At 40.0% G+C, this 13,279-nt stretch overlaps 1 protein-coding gene across 1 annotated transcript in view; it reads right to left on the bottom strand.

Annotated features, from left to right (window-relative positions):
* septin2 (septin 2) overlaps positions 1-13,279 on the bottom strand; it is a 92,261-nt gene that overhangs the window by 45,835 nt on the left and 33,147 nt on the right. Inside the window, exons 3-4 of the mRNA XM_059950946.1 lie at positions 11,469-11,634; positions 9,119-9,205 (exon numbers count right to left, since the gene is read on the bottom strand). Of these exons, the coding sequence (XP_059806929.1) occupies positions 9,119-9,205; positions 11,469-11,634 (253 nt within the window). The remainder of the gene's footprint in view (positions 1-9,118; positions 9,206-11,468; positions 11,635-13,279) is intronic.

Below are 13,279 nucleotides of genomic sequence, written 5' to 3'. Positions count from 1 at the left end.
ATGTAGATATTAAGAGAGGATGTGCTGGAGCTCTTGGAAAGCATCAAGTTGGATAAGTTCTTTCTAAATCTTTTTATTAATATTAGTAATATGGACAGAATACAGATGATATATTGATAAAGAAATTACCAACATACACATTCCATTACATATGAAAAAAAAACATACATAATAGTTACAATATAAATGAGTTTACCAAGACATAAGCCATAAGATATATGTATGGACATAGTAAATCTAAATATTTCATAATGTATAATATAAAAAAAACAGAAAAAAGAAAGAAAAAAAAACAAAAAAAAATTTATATAATGCAAAACTAACTAATCTAATCTAATAACTATAACTAATAAGTAATATAAAAGAAAGAAAAACAAACAAAAGAGAAGGAGAAAAAAAAAGTGGGCTGTTTATAATATCTCACAAAAATAAGTATTCATCAATGCCGTCACTTCCGGTCCTCTCAAAATACATAAGCTAAAAGCTAGGAAATCAAATGTACTTGGCACAGGGTCATATTACATCATATGAAAATGTTGAATAAATGGTCTCCATAACTTTTCAAATTTAATAGAAGTCTCAAAAGTACCACTTCTAATTTTTTCTAAATTTAAACATAACATAGTTTGAGAGAACCAATTAAATACAGTGGGAGGATCAATTTCTTTCCAATTCAACAATATAGATCTTCTAGCCATCAGAGTTAGAAATGCAATCATTCGACGGGCTGAAGAAGATAAATGCTGTGAATCTAACATTGGTAAACCAAAAATTGCGGTAATAGGATGAGGTTGTAAATCAATATTCAAAACCGCAGAAATAATATCAAAAATATCTTTCCAATATTTCTCCAAAAATGAACACGACCAAAACATGTGAGTTAAAGACGCAATTTCAGAATGACATCTATCACAAATAGGACTTATATGAGAGTAAAAATGAGCTAATTTATCCTTGGACATATGGGCCCAAGTTGGATAAGTTGCCGGGACTGGATGATAATGTACCCCAGGCTACTGTGGGAGGCGAGGGAGGAGATTGCTGAGCCTCTGGTGATGGTCTTTTCATCATCAGTGGGGACAGGAGAGGTTCCAGAGGATTGGAGGGTTGTGGATGCTGTTCCATTATTCAAGAAAGGGAGTAGAGATAGCCCAGGAAATTATAGACCAGTGAGTCTTACCTCAGTGGTTGTTAAGTTGATGAAGAAGATCCTGAAAGGCAGGACTTATGAACATTTAGAGAGGTATAATAAGATTAGGAGTAGTCAGCATGGCTTTGTCAAGGGCAGATCGAGCCTTACGAGCTTGATTGAATTTTTGAGGACAAGACTAAACAGCGATGAAGGAAGAGCAGTAGATGTAGTATATATGGATTTCAGCAAGGCATTTGCTAAAGTACCCTACGCAAGGCTCATTGAAAAAGCAAGGAGGCATGGGATCCAAGGGGACATCGCTTTGTGGATCCAGAACTGGCTTGCCCACAAAAGGCAAAGAGTGGTTGTAGACGGGTCATATTCTGCATGGAGGTCAGTGACCGGTGGTGCCTCAGGGATTTGCTCTGGGACCCTTACTCTTCGTGATTTTTATAAATGACCTGGATGAGGAAGTGGAGGGATGGGTTAGTAAATTTGCTGATGACACAAAGGTTGGAGGTGTTCTGGATAGTGTAGAAGGCTTTCAGAGGTTACAGTGGGACACTGATAGGATGCAAAACTGGGCAGAGAAGTGGCAGATGAGTTCAACCTAGATAAGTGTGAAAGTGGTTCATTTTGGTAGGTCAAATATGATGGCAGAATATAGTATTATGGTAAGACTCTTGGCAGTGTGGAGGGTCAGAGGGATCTTGGGGTCTGAGTCCATAGGATGCTCAAAGCAGCTGCATAGTTTGACTCTGTAGTTAAGAAGGCATATGGTATATTGGCTTTCATTAATTGTGGAATTGAAATTAGGAGATGAGAGGTAATGTTGCAGCTATATAGGACCCTGTTCAGACTCCACTTGGAGTACTGTGCTCAGTTCTGGTCACCTCACTACAGGAAGGATGTGGAAGCCATAGAAAGGGTGTAGAGGAGATTTACAAGGATATTGCCTGGATTGGGGAGCATGCCTTATGAGAAAAGGTTAAGTGAACTCGGCCTTTTCTCCTTGGAGCGAAGGAGGATGAGAGGTGACCTGATAGACGTGTACAAGATGATGAGAGGCATTGATCATGTGGATAGTCAGAGGCTTTTTCCCAGGGCAGAAATGGTTGCCACAAGAGGACACAGGCTTAAGGTGCTGGGGAGTAGGTACAGAGGAGATGTCAGGGGTAAGTTTTTTTTCCCTCAGAGAGTGGTGAGTGTGTGGAATGGCTGCCAGCAACTGTGGTGGAAGCAGATACGACAGGATCTTTTAAGAGGCTTTTAGATAGGTACATGGAGCTTAGTAAAACAGAGGGCTATAGGTAAGCTTAGTAATTTCTAAGGTAGGGACGTGTTCGGCACTACTTTGTGGGCCGAAGGGCCTGTATTCTGCAGTAGGCTTTCTACATTTCTTACAACAGTATGCTTTACAAGAAGAAAATTTATGCTTTGGAATGGCTGAGTCAAAGTCCTGACCTTAATCCTATAGAAATGTTGTGGAAGGACCTGAAGCAAGCATTCCTGCAAGGAAGCTCACCAACATATCAGAGTTGAAGCAGTTTTGTAAGAAAGAATGGCCTAAAATTCCTCTAAGTCGATGTGCAGGACTCATAAGTTACCAGAAATGTTTGGTTGAAGTTATTGCTGTACAAGGCGGTCGCACCGGTTACTGAAAGCAAAGGGTCACATGCTCTTTCCAACAAATAGATGTAATATTGGATCATTTTTCTCAATAATTAAATTAAATATAATGTTTTTGTGTTATTTATTTAATTGGCTTCTCTTTATCTAGTTTTAAGACATGCGTGAAGATCTGATCACATTTTAGGTCCTATTTATGCAAAATAGAGAAAATTCTGCAGGGCTCACAAACCTTCTAGCACCACTGTATACATCATCTATATCTCTCTATTCCATTCACATACATGCATCTATCCAAAAGCTTCAAGCTCAACCAAGCTGCCTGCTTCCACAACTGCCCAGGCAACCTATTTCAGACACCTGATACTCTATCCATAATTTTTAAAAATTGCATTCACATCGACTAAGCTCCCCCTCCCAACCTTAAAAGCATATCATCTGGAGTTGGACATTGCTACCCTTGGGAAAAAAAATCAACGTCTACCCTATCTATGCCTCTGAATTTTAAAAAATCTCCATCATATCTCTCCTCAGCCTCCAACACTCTAGGTATGCTCCAAGTCTGTCCAGCCTTTCCGTAGAGCTTAAACCCTCTAATCCAGGCAGCATCTTGGCAAACCTCTTCTGCAGCCTTTTTACAATATCCACACCCTCTTTATAATGGGGCAAACAGAACAATACTCCAAGTGTGGTCCTACCTAGCATGCCATCTGTCTTTTTTACCATCTTATCCACTTGTACATAGACTTGCATCCAAAGATTGCTTTGCACTACAATGCTATTAAATGGCTTACTAATAACCGTATACTTTGTCCTTGTATTTTACCTCTCAACATGCAACTTCTCACACTTGCCCTGATTAATCAGAATCAGGTTTAATATCATCAGCATATGTCGTGAAATTTGATAATAGTTAAATTAAGCAGCGCACAAAAAAAGGAGAAAAAGTAGTGAGGTAGTGTTCATGGGTTCAATGTTCATTCAGAAATTGAATGGCAAAGGAGAAGAAGCTGTTCCTGAATCACTGAATGTATGCCTTCAGACTCCTGTACATCCTGACGGTAACAATGAGAAGAGGGCATTTCCTGGGTGGTGTGGGTTCTTAATGATGAATGCCACCTTCCTAAGGCACTATTCCTTGAAGATGACTTGGATACTTGAGGCTAGTACCCATGTTGGAGCTGACTAATTTTACAACTCTCTATCTTATGCAGTAACCCCCCCCCCCCCATACCAGACAGTGATGCAGCCAGTCAGAATGCTCTCCATGGTACATATGTAGAAGTCTGAGTGTTTAGGTGACAAACTAAATCTTGTCAACCTCCTAGTGAAATATAAAACTGTCTTGCCTTCTTTTTAGCTGCATCAATATGTTGTGGCAGGTTAGGTCCTCAGAGATATTGACACAGAGAACTTGAAATTGCTCACTCTCTCCACTTCTGATCCCTCTATGAAGATTGGTTTGTGTTCCTTCATTCTACCCTTTCTGAAGTCTACAATCAGCTCTTTGGTCTTACTAATATTGACTGCAAGGTTTGACATTACAACACCACTCGACTCCATCTGCAATTCTTTGCCCATAGCTGTAATAGATGTACATCCCACTGTATTCTTCGACAGTCCTTTATTGTCCATGATTTCACAAATCTTGGTGTCATCAGCAAACTTGCTAATCCACCCAACTATATTTTCATTCAAGTCAGAAGAGCCTCAACAAGCGTTCTTGTACCCCAGCCAGAATAACAGCCTTCTACCCTCTATTCGCTTGACTTCTATAGCAAGGCCAGTTCTGAAGACAAACTTGCAATTCACTCTGTATCCCATGATCTTTATCTTTTGAATCAACTATGATGAAGCCTTATCAAATGCCTTAAAGTCCATGCAGATGAAACTCAGGGTTGTATGTGGTGACATGTATGCACTTTGAACTTTGTTCCTTCACCTCTCCGTAGTTACTGGGGAGGCCTATAGTGTCATCCCAGCAGCATTATTGTACCAACCCTACTTCTGAGCACCATACAAACTGCCTGTGGATACACCCTTCTGAGAATCTGTGTAACATTCTCCCTCATCAGTACTGCAACTCCTCCACCTCTTCTACCCTCCTATCATGTTTAAAACAACAAAACCCATTAACATTACACAGCTAGTGTTATCCCTTGTACACCCAGGCTCCAAATTGATCCTCTTTACCCTAAATACTCCTCGTGCTGAAATAAACACATTTCATCCCTTCTATATTTATTAGCCCATCCTTCTTTTCAATTTGATTTGGCATACCATCTTTCCTGCCCTCAATCCTTCACCTTTTCAGTGACCAGGCTGTTTAAATCCTCATGACTTGACAGCTTGTAAAACGAAGCTTCCATGCATTAAGGCTAAAATACTGAGAAATTCTTGGACCACAGCAGCCAAATGAACAAAATCAAGTCAGAATCAAACCATGTTATGCTACACAGCACTTCATCTCCACATATTTTATCCCTTCAGGAAGGGATATAGATGAAAGACACATTTTCACCTGCTCCTGCACTGCCATTTTAGACAGTGGCCTGTGAGAGAAGGACCATGTCATTTCAGAGGAGATTAAAAACGAGGCAACAAAATTAGAACTATGCTCCATCCTGAATTCAATTCCATCATGTATAAAATCAATTCTGCAAGACCATAAGACATAGGAGCAGAATTAGGTCATTTGGCCCGTCGAATCTGCTCCACCATTCAATCATGGCTTTCCCCTCCTCAGCCGCAATCTCTGACCTTCTCCCCATAACCTTTGATGCTGTGTCCAATCAAGAACCTACCAAGCTTTGCCTTATATACACCTGAGAGAATAAGCCTGTGCTATGTCGAATACAGGGTGAATGAGTAGTCTTTAGGGTACTGCAAATGTATTTTTGCTGTACGCTTGAGTGCTCGGTGGCAGGTGCCGATGGTGGGAGGGGGAGATTCTTTGCTGGTGGGAGGGGGAGATCGTTGCTTTGCTGCTGCTTACGCGTTGGTGGGGGGGGGTCCTATGGAGTTCTAACATTGAACTGCGGGGGCACTCCTGTTTTTGTGGATGTTTGCAAAGAAAAAGCATTTCAGGATGTATATTGTATACATTTCTCTGACATTAAATGTACCTTTGAAACGTTTGGAAGAAATTTTTCTCCACCCCTGTTTTAAAGGGGTGCCACTCTAGCCCTTTATTTTTTCTTCTCCTCCTTAACCCCAATTCCTGGCCTTCTCGTAACCTTTGACGTCATGTCCAATCAAGAACCTATCAATCTCTGCTTTAAATACACCTTATGACCTGGCCTCCACAGCTTCATGTGGCAACAAATTTACCACCCTTTGGCTAAAGAAATTTCTCTGCACCTCTTTTTGAATGGGCGCCCCTCTATCCTGAGCCTGTGCCCTCTTGTCCTAGGCTCTCCCACCATGGGAAACATCCTTTCCACATCTGGGTCTGTCTAGGTCTTTCAACATTTGAAAGGTTTCAATGAGATCCCCACTCATCCTTCTAAATTCCAGTGAGTACAGACCCATAATTATCAAATGCTCCTTGTATAGATAACCCTTTCATTCCTGGAATCATCCTTGTGAACCTCCTCTGAACCCTCTCCAATGTCAGCACAGCTTTTCTTCGATGAGGAGCCCAAAACTGTTCACAATACTCAAGATGAAGCCTCACCAGTGCCTTATAAAGCCTCAGTATCACATCCCTGCTCTTGTATGTTAGACCTCTTGAAATGAATGCTGACATGGTATTTGCCTTCCTCAACATTGATTAAACCTGCAAGTTAACCTTTAGGGTGTTCTGCACAAGGACTCCCAGGCCCCTTTGCATCTCTGATTTTTGTATTCTTCACCCCCCCCCCCCCCCGTTTAGAAAATAGTCTGCAAATTTATTTCTACTACCAAAGTGCATTTACTACCATGCATTTTCAAACATTGTATTTCATTTGCCACTTTCCTGCCCATTCTCCTAATCCGTCCCAGTTCTCCTGCAGCCTACCCACTTCCTCAACACTGCCTGCCCCTCCACCAATCTTCGTATCATCTGCAAACTTGCCAATAAAGCCACCTATTCCATCTCAATTGATATACAACATAAAAATATCCCGATCCCCACGGAACACCACTAGTCACTGGCAACCAACCAGAAAAATATCCTTTTATTTCCACTCGCTCCCTCTTACCCATCAGCCAATGCTCTAGCTTTCCTTTAATACCATGGGCTCCAAATTTACTAAGCAGCCTCATGCAGCATCTTGTCAAAGATTTTCTGAAAATCCAAATATATAATATCCACTGCATCTCCTTTATCTATCCTACATGTAATCTCAAAGAATTCCATCAGATTCGTCAGGCAAGTTTTCCCCTTAAGGAAACCATGTTGATTTTGTCCTATCTTGTTTTATGTCACCAAGTACTCCATCACCTCATCCTTGACAACTGATTCTAACATCTAACACTGAGGTCAGGTTAACTTGTCTATAATTTCCTTTCTGCTGCCTTCCTCCTTTTTTCAAAAGTGGAGTGACATTTGCAATTTTCCAGTCCTCTGGCACCATGCCAGAGTCCATGATTTTTTAAAGATCATTATTAATACCTCCACAATCTCTACCATTATTTCTTTCAGAACCTTAGTGGGCAGTTCACCTGGTATGGGTGACCTGTGTACCTTTAACCTTTTGAACACCTTCTCCCTTGTAATAGTAACTGCACTCACTTCTCTTCCCTCACACCCTTCAACATCTGGCACACTCCTAGTGTCTTCCACAGTGAAAACTGATGCAAAATACTCATTTAGTTCATCTGCCATCTCCTTGTCTCCAGTTATTATTTCTCTGGCCTCGTTTCCTAGCGGTCTTATATCTACTCTCATCTTTGTTTTAAATATGCTTGAAAAATCATTTGGTATCCACCATGATATTGTTTTGTTAGCTTGTTTTCACATTTCATCTTTTCCCCTCCTAATGACTCTTTTAATTGCTCTCTGTAGGGTTTTAAAGCTTCACAATCCTCTGTCTTCCCACTAATTTTTGCTTTGTTGTGTTCTCTCTTTTGCTTTTACATTAGCTTTGACTTCCCTTGTCAGCCATGGTTTCACTATTTTGCCATGAGTATTCCTTTGACTTCGGAATACATCTATCCTGCACCTTCCTCATTTTTACCAGAAACTCATGCCATTGCTGCTCTGCTGTCATCCCTGCTAGCATTTCCTTCCAATTTACTTTGGCCAATTCCTCTCTCATACCACTGTAATTTTCTTTACTCCACTGAAATACTGCTATGTCAGACTTCACCTTCTCCCTATCAAATTTCAAGTTGAACTCAATCTTATTGTGATCACTGCCTAAGGGTTCTTTTACCTAAGTTCCCCAATTACCTCCGATTTATTACATAATAGCAAATCCAATATAGCTGATCGCCTAGTAGGCTCAACGACAAACTGCTCTAAAGATCCATCTCAACAAGTACACACACTCAGTATAACAGCAGAATGACAATTAGTGAGCATTCTTTCACAATTATCTTGCTACATTACAAAAAAAAAGAATTTCCAGGCTATTTCAGAACACAGCTGGAAGTCTAGCACAGTGACTACATGCCCATAGCATTCAACTAAGTACATTAAGTTCCTCTCAAAAAGAACTTTAGTGAAGAGTGGATTCTACAACTATTATCTGTTATTCCATTGTTAAATAGCAGACTATTAATTCAAATTTACAACTCCACAGCTACCATGATTGATTTGAACTCCAGTTTCTGGGTTATTAGTAACTTGTACTCAGTGGCCATTTTATTAGGTACATCTGCTTGTTACTGCTAATACCTAATCAGCCTAATCATTCAGCATACCTAATCATGCAGCAACAACAATGCATTAAAGCATGCAGACATGGTCAAGAGGTCAGTTGTTCAGAACAAACATCAAAATGGGAAAGAAATGCAATCTAAGTGACTATGATTGTTGGTGCCAAGCGTGGTGGTTTGAGTACCTCAAAAACTGCCAATCTCTTGGGATTTTCTTGGGATAGTCTCTAGAGTTTACAGAGAATGGTAAGTGAAACAAAAATGTCCAACAAACATGGTTTTGTAGGTGAAAATGCTTTGTTAATGAGAGAGGTCACAGGAGAATGGCGAGACTGATTTAAGCTGACAGGAAGGTAATAACCACGCAGGTAAACAGTGGTATGCAGAAGAGCAGCTGTGGATGCACAACGTGTCAAACCTTGAAGTGGATATGCTACAACACCAGAAGACCACATCAAGTTCCACTCTTGTATCTAATAAAGTGTCCTCTGTGTGTATATCACACTAATATTGATTAAAGTAAAATTGTAAATAGAATTATGTGTAACTTACCTGCAGCTCCTGGAATAATTCTTTCTGGGTAGAGGTCAGTCAGAAATAGGCTGTTAATGAGTGTTGACTTTCCCAGACCAGACTCACCTGTGTAGAAAATTACATCAAAATACACTGTCAGGTTTTCATACAAATATTCTTTCAACTTTTCCTCACATTCACAACTTTAAATGCTTCCAGAGTTATATCAAAGATGAAAGAAATAAAATATACCACAAGGTAGCTATAAAGTTCCACATTAAATTGCATTCCATGATGCTCAACCCCAAATCAAAACTATCCATAACAGAACATCATTTGTCAGATTTGCCCTGAGCTATCAAGATGGCTAATTTTGAGACTCAGTGTTATGGTAATATCCTTTAGGAAGAAGTTAGAAACACTAACTGAAACATATGCTTCTAATCAAAGGGCTGAAAGCAACCACTGCAGAAAAGAAAGTGTTTTCAGTTTGAACCAACACTTTGAGGCTACAACATACAAGGATGGATAAGGGTCTGCAAACTTCTCGCAGAATGCTACAAGAAAATAAGGAGATTAGTCATGACTTAACTGAAGGTGCAAATCTCCAGCATTAAATTCAAAGTATGTTATCAAAGTATGTATATGTTATACAACCTTGAGTTTCCTCTCTTAATAGGAAGCCTTAAAACAAACCTAAAAGAACCCATTTAAAAAACGAGCACATGTAACACTTCATTATAGCAGTTCTGTAAGAGCAGTCTGTTTTGCTATCGGCCTGTTTGGGTTTGAGCTGAGATAAGGAGCTTCGTTGTTCAATTTAGGAATGTGGTGTCAGCTAATCGGGATAGTGGAAATGGGAGAAGGTTCTAGAGAACTCTGGGCAGAGAAGAGTTTGTGATGGACACCAGTGTGGATAGAGGGTTTTTTTTTGACGGCAGCTGGGAGAGGACAGGAGGGAAGATGGCTGAGGATGCCATCTGTGTTGTACAAGGTGCTTTGTGCAGATGAATGGCTTCAAGGAGGAAGGACCAGTACTCTGTGGGAGAGCCTGTTTGTTTGAGATGGATTTCGAATGACATTCGGAAGGTGGTACACACTTTCATACAGACTGAGGGCCCAGTGTACGTTAAAGACAACTTCAAATTGAGCTCCAACTTACTTGCACATTTGACTGTTCAATTATGATGGGCCCTTTTGTTTCTTTAATAACTGTTTGATTAAGTTAACATTGTTAAATGTACTTTCTTTGTAATTGTATGCAGTGTAAATTCTGTAATTTCCTGCTGACAGGTGATTGCTTGGGAGCAGTAAGCTACACAGCACTCACACAAATTGGGGTTCAGGTGGGGAAGACCAAAGGCAGTGAATGGCGAGGAATGTCAATTTAGGATTTTTTTTTGAACAGGAGAGATGTTCAAAAACATCTGAGTTACCTCAAAAGCTTCAGATACAGGGACAGAATTAGGCCATCATGGATACCCTGTCATTCAATTATAGCAGATTTATTGGTCTTCTTTTGCCTTCTTTCCGTAATTTTTGACACTCTTATTATAAGAACTTGTCAACCTCTGCTTTATACCCAATAACTTGGCCTCCATAACCATCTGTGGGATTGTTGCTTACTGCCACTTACGCATGGGAAGGGGGAACTGGAGGGGGGACTTTGGGGTTTTCACGTTTAACTGTCTTTCATTCTTTGGGGCACTTCTCTGGTGATGTTTGGATGTTTGCGAAGTACATTACAGGATGTATATTGCAAACATTTCTCTGACATTAAATTCAACCTTTGAACCTTATTGTCCTTTGCACATTGGTTGAACACCTAAATTGGTGCGGTCTTTCATTGATTCTGTTATGGTTATTATTTTATGTATTTATTATGTCCGCAAGAACTCTGCAGCCCAGAGTTGTTTATGGTGACATATACAGTATGTACTTTGAAAATAAATTTACTTTGAGCTTTGAGGTCATATCACCCATCTCTCACCTGCTCAACTGCATATACTAGCTGTACAAAAGGTGGGCCTGCATAAACTAGGGAGGGCCTGTATTACAATACATGAGCCTTAGCTAGAAAAACTTTCAGCTCTGTACACGCACAAACCCAGCATGCAATGAGTTAAAACATTTTTTATTTCTTTGAGTACAAGTGTCCCCCGCTTTTTGAATGTTCGCTTTACGCCACTTTGTTTTTACAAAAGACCTACATTAGTAACCTAGTTTTCTCATTACAAAGAGAATTTCCACTTCTACGGAAATTTTTCCCATTTAAATTAATAGTTTTTTGCTTTACGCCATTTCAGCTTAAGAAAGGTTTCATAGGAATGCTCTATCTTTGTAAAGGGGGGGGGAGAGATGACACCTGTACATTTTCAGTAACACTTACCAACTACCATGAGTGTGAATTCAAATCCTTTCTTCACAGACTTGCGATGTACTTGGTTTGGAAGATTTGCAAATCCCACATACCCAGGAGTTTCAGGATTTGTGAACTGAGCTTGCTGCTGCTGCTGTGCTTGTTGTTGCTGTAGTAGCTGTTGCTGTTGCAACATCTAGAAGAAAGTAAATCAGCTTAAATTATAAAGTCAATTCTTTCAATGATCTTTGAATATTCAAAGAAAATCCAAAAATCATTTAGTTATGCACCCAACCCTTTTCCCATGGTCTCTACAAGTTGGCAGTTCTCAAAACCACATACACATGGCTGACATTGATGGCCCTCCCTTCTCTTGAGTTGAAGGTCTAAATGGTGAAAATTTGATTGAAAAACATTGATTCTTCATGAAATTGGTTAAAGTGATGTCCTATGTCCTCAAAAAATGTAAGACCAATATAAAATACCTACAGTGGCCCATGCATATTGATCTAAGTTCTAGTTCTGGCAGTAACCAGCATTTTTTGACATAAATAGGTTCAGATATATTTATGCAGATCTAGAACAGCCGAAGACTTGTATCTATATGCATCTCATGAACACAGAATTTGCTCTGTTGTAACATCCTTCCAATACTTCTGGTAACTACTGTCTATTTGAATTGCAGTGTCGAGATCTGTCATGACATGGGGGATTTTAACTTCCACATAGATTGGGTGAGTCAGGTTGGTCAAGGAAGTCTTGAGGAGGACTTCATAGAATGCATCCATGATGGCTTTCTTGAGCAGCATGTTAGTGAACCTACAAGGGAAATGCTACCTTAGATCTAGTCCTGTGTAATGAGACAGGTAAGATTAGTGATCTTGTAGTCAGGGATCTTCTTGGAAAGAGTGATCAGAGTATGACTGAATTTCACATACAGATGGAGGAGGAAATAGATCTCAAATTAGTGTATTATGCGTGAACAAGGGAGACTACAACAGGATGAGGGAGAAGTTGGCTAATGTGGATTGGGAGCACAGGCTATTTGATAGGACAGCTGAGGAACAGTGGAATACTTTCAAAGAGATTTTTCACAGTGCTCAACAAAAGTATATTCCAGTCAAAAGTAAGGACAGTAAGTGTGGGGAGAGCCAGCCTTGGATAACTAAGGAAATAAAATATGGTATCAGAATAAAAGCTCATGTGTATAAAGTCGCAGAGTACTGGGAGACTGGAGGATTGAGAAAACTTTAAAAGCAACAAAGAACAACTAAACAAGGAAAGGGAAGATAGAGTATGAAAGTAAATTTGCACAAAATATAAAAACAGATAGCAAAAGTTTTTATAAATATATAAAGTGGAAGAGGGTGGCTAAAGTCAACACAGGTCCCTTGGAAGATGAGAAAGGGAAATTGATGCTGGGTGATAAGGAAATCACTGACGCATTGAACGACTATGTTGTGTCTTCACAGTGGAGGACTGTGCCAAAGAATGAAGTTATGGACGAAATGAGAGGTGAGAACCTCGATAAAATCACTGCCACTAAAGAGACAGTGATGAGCAAACCAGAGGGCCTGAAGGTAGACAAGTCCCCTGGTCCTGATGGGATGCATCCCAGGGTGCTGAGGGAATTGGCAGAGGTTATAGTAGATGAATTGGTAATGATTTACCAAAATTCTCTAGACTCTGGGCAGGTCCTGGTGGATTGAAAAACAGCAAATGTCACATGACTTTTTAAAAATGGATGTCGGCAAAAGAAGGGCAACTATAGGCCAATCAGCTTAACATCTGTAGTCGGGAAAATGCTTGAAGCTGTCATTAAGGAAGAAATAGCGAAACAT

The sequence above is a fragment of the Hypanus sabinus genome, chromosome 2 (genome assembly GCF_030144855.1).
Source record: "Hypanus sabinus isolate sHypSab1 chromosome 2, sHypSab1.hap1, whole genome shotgun sequence".
Classification (NCBI taxonomy): Eukaryota; Metazoa; Chordata; class Chondrichthyes; order Myliobatiformes; family Dasyatidae; genus Hypanus; species Hypanus sabinus.
Note: the sequence above shows the minus strand (reverse complement) of the source record. Positions and strands in the feature narration are given on the sequence as shown.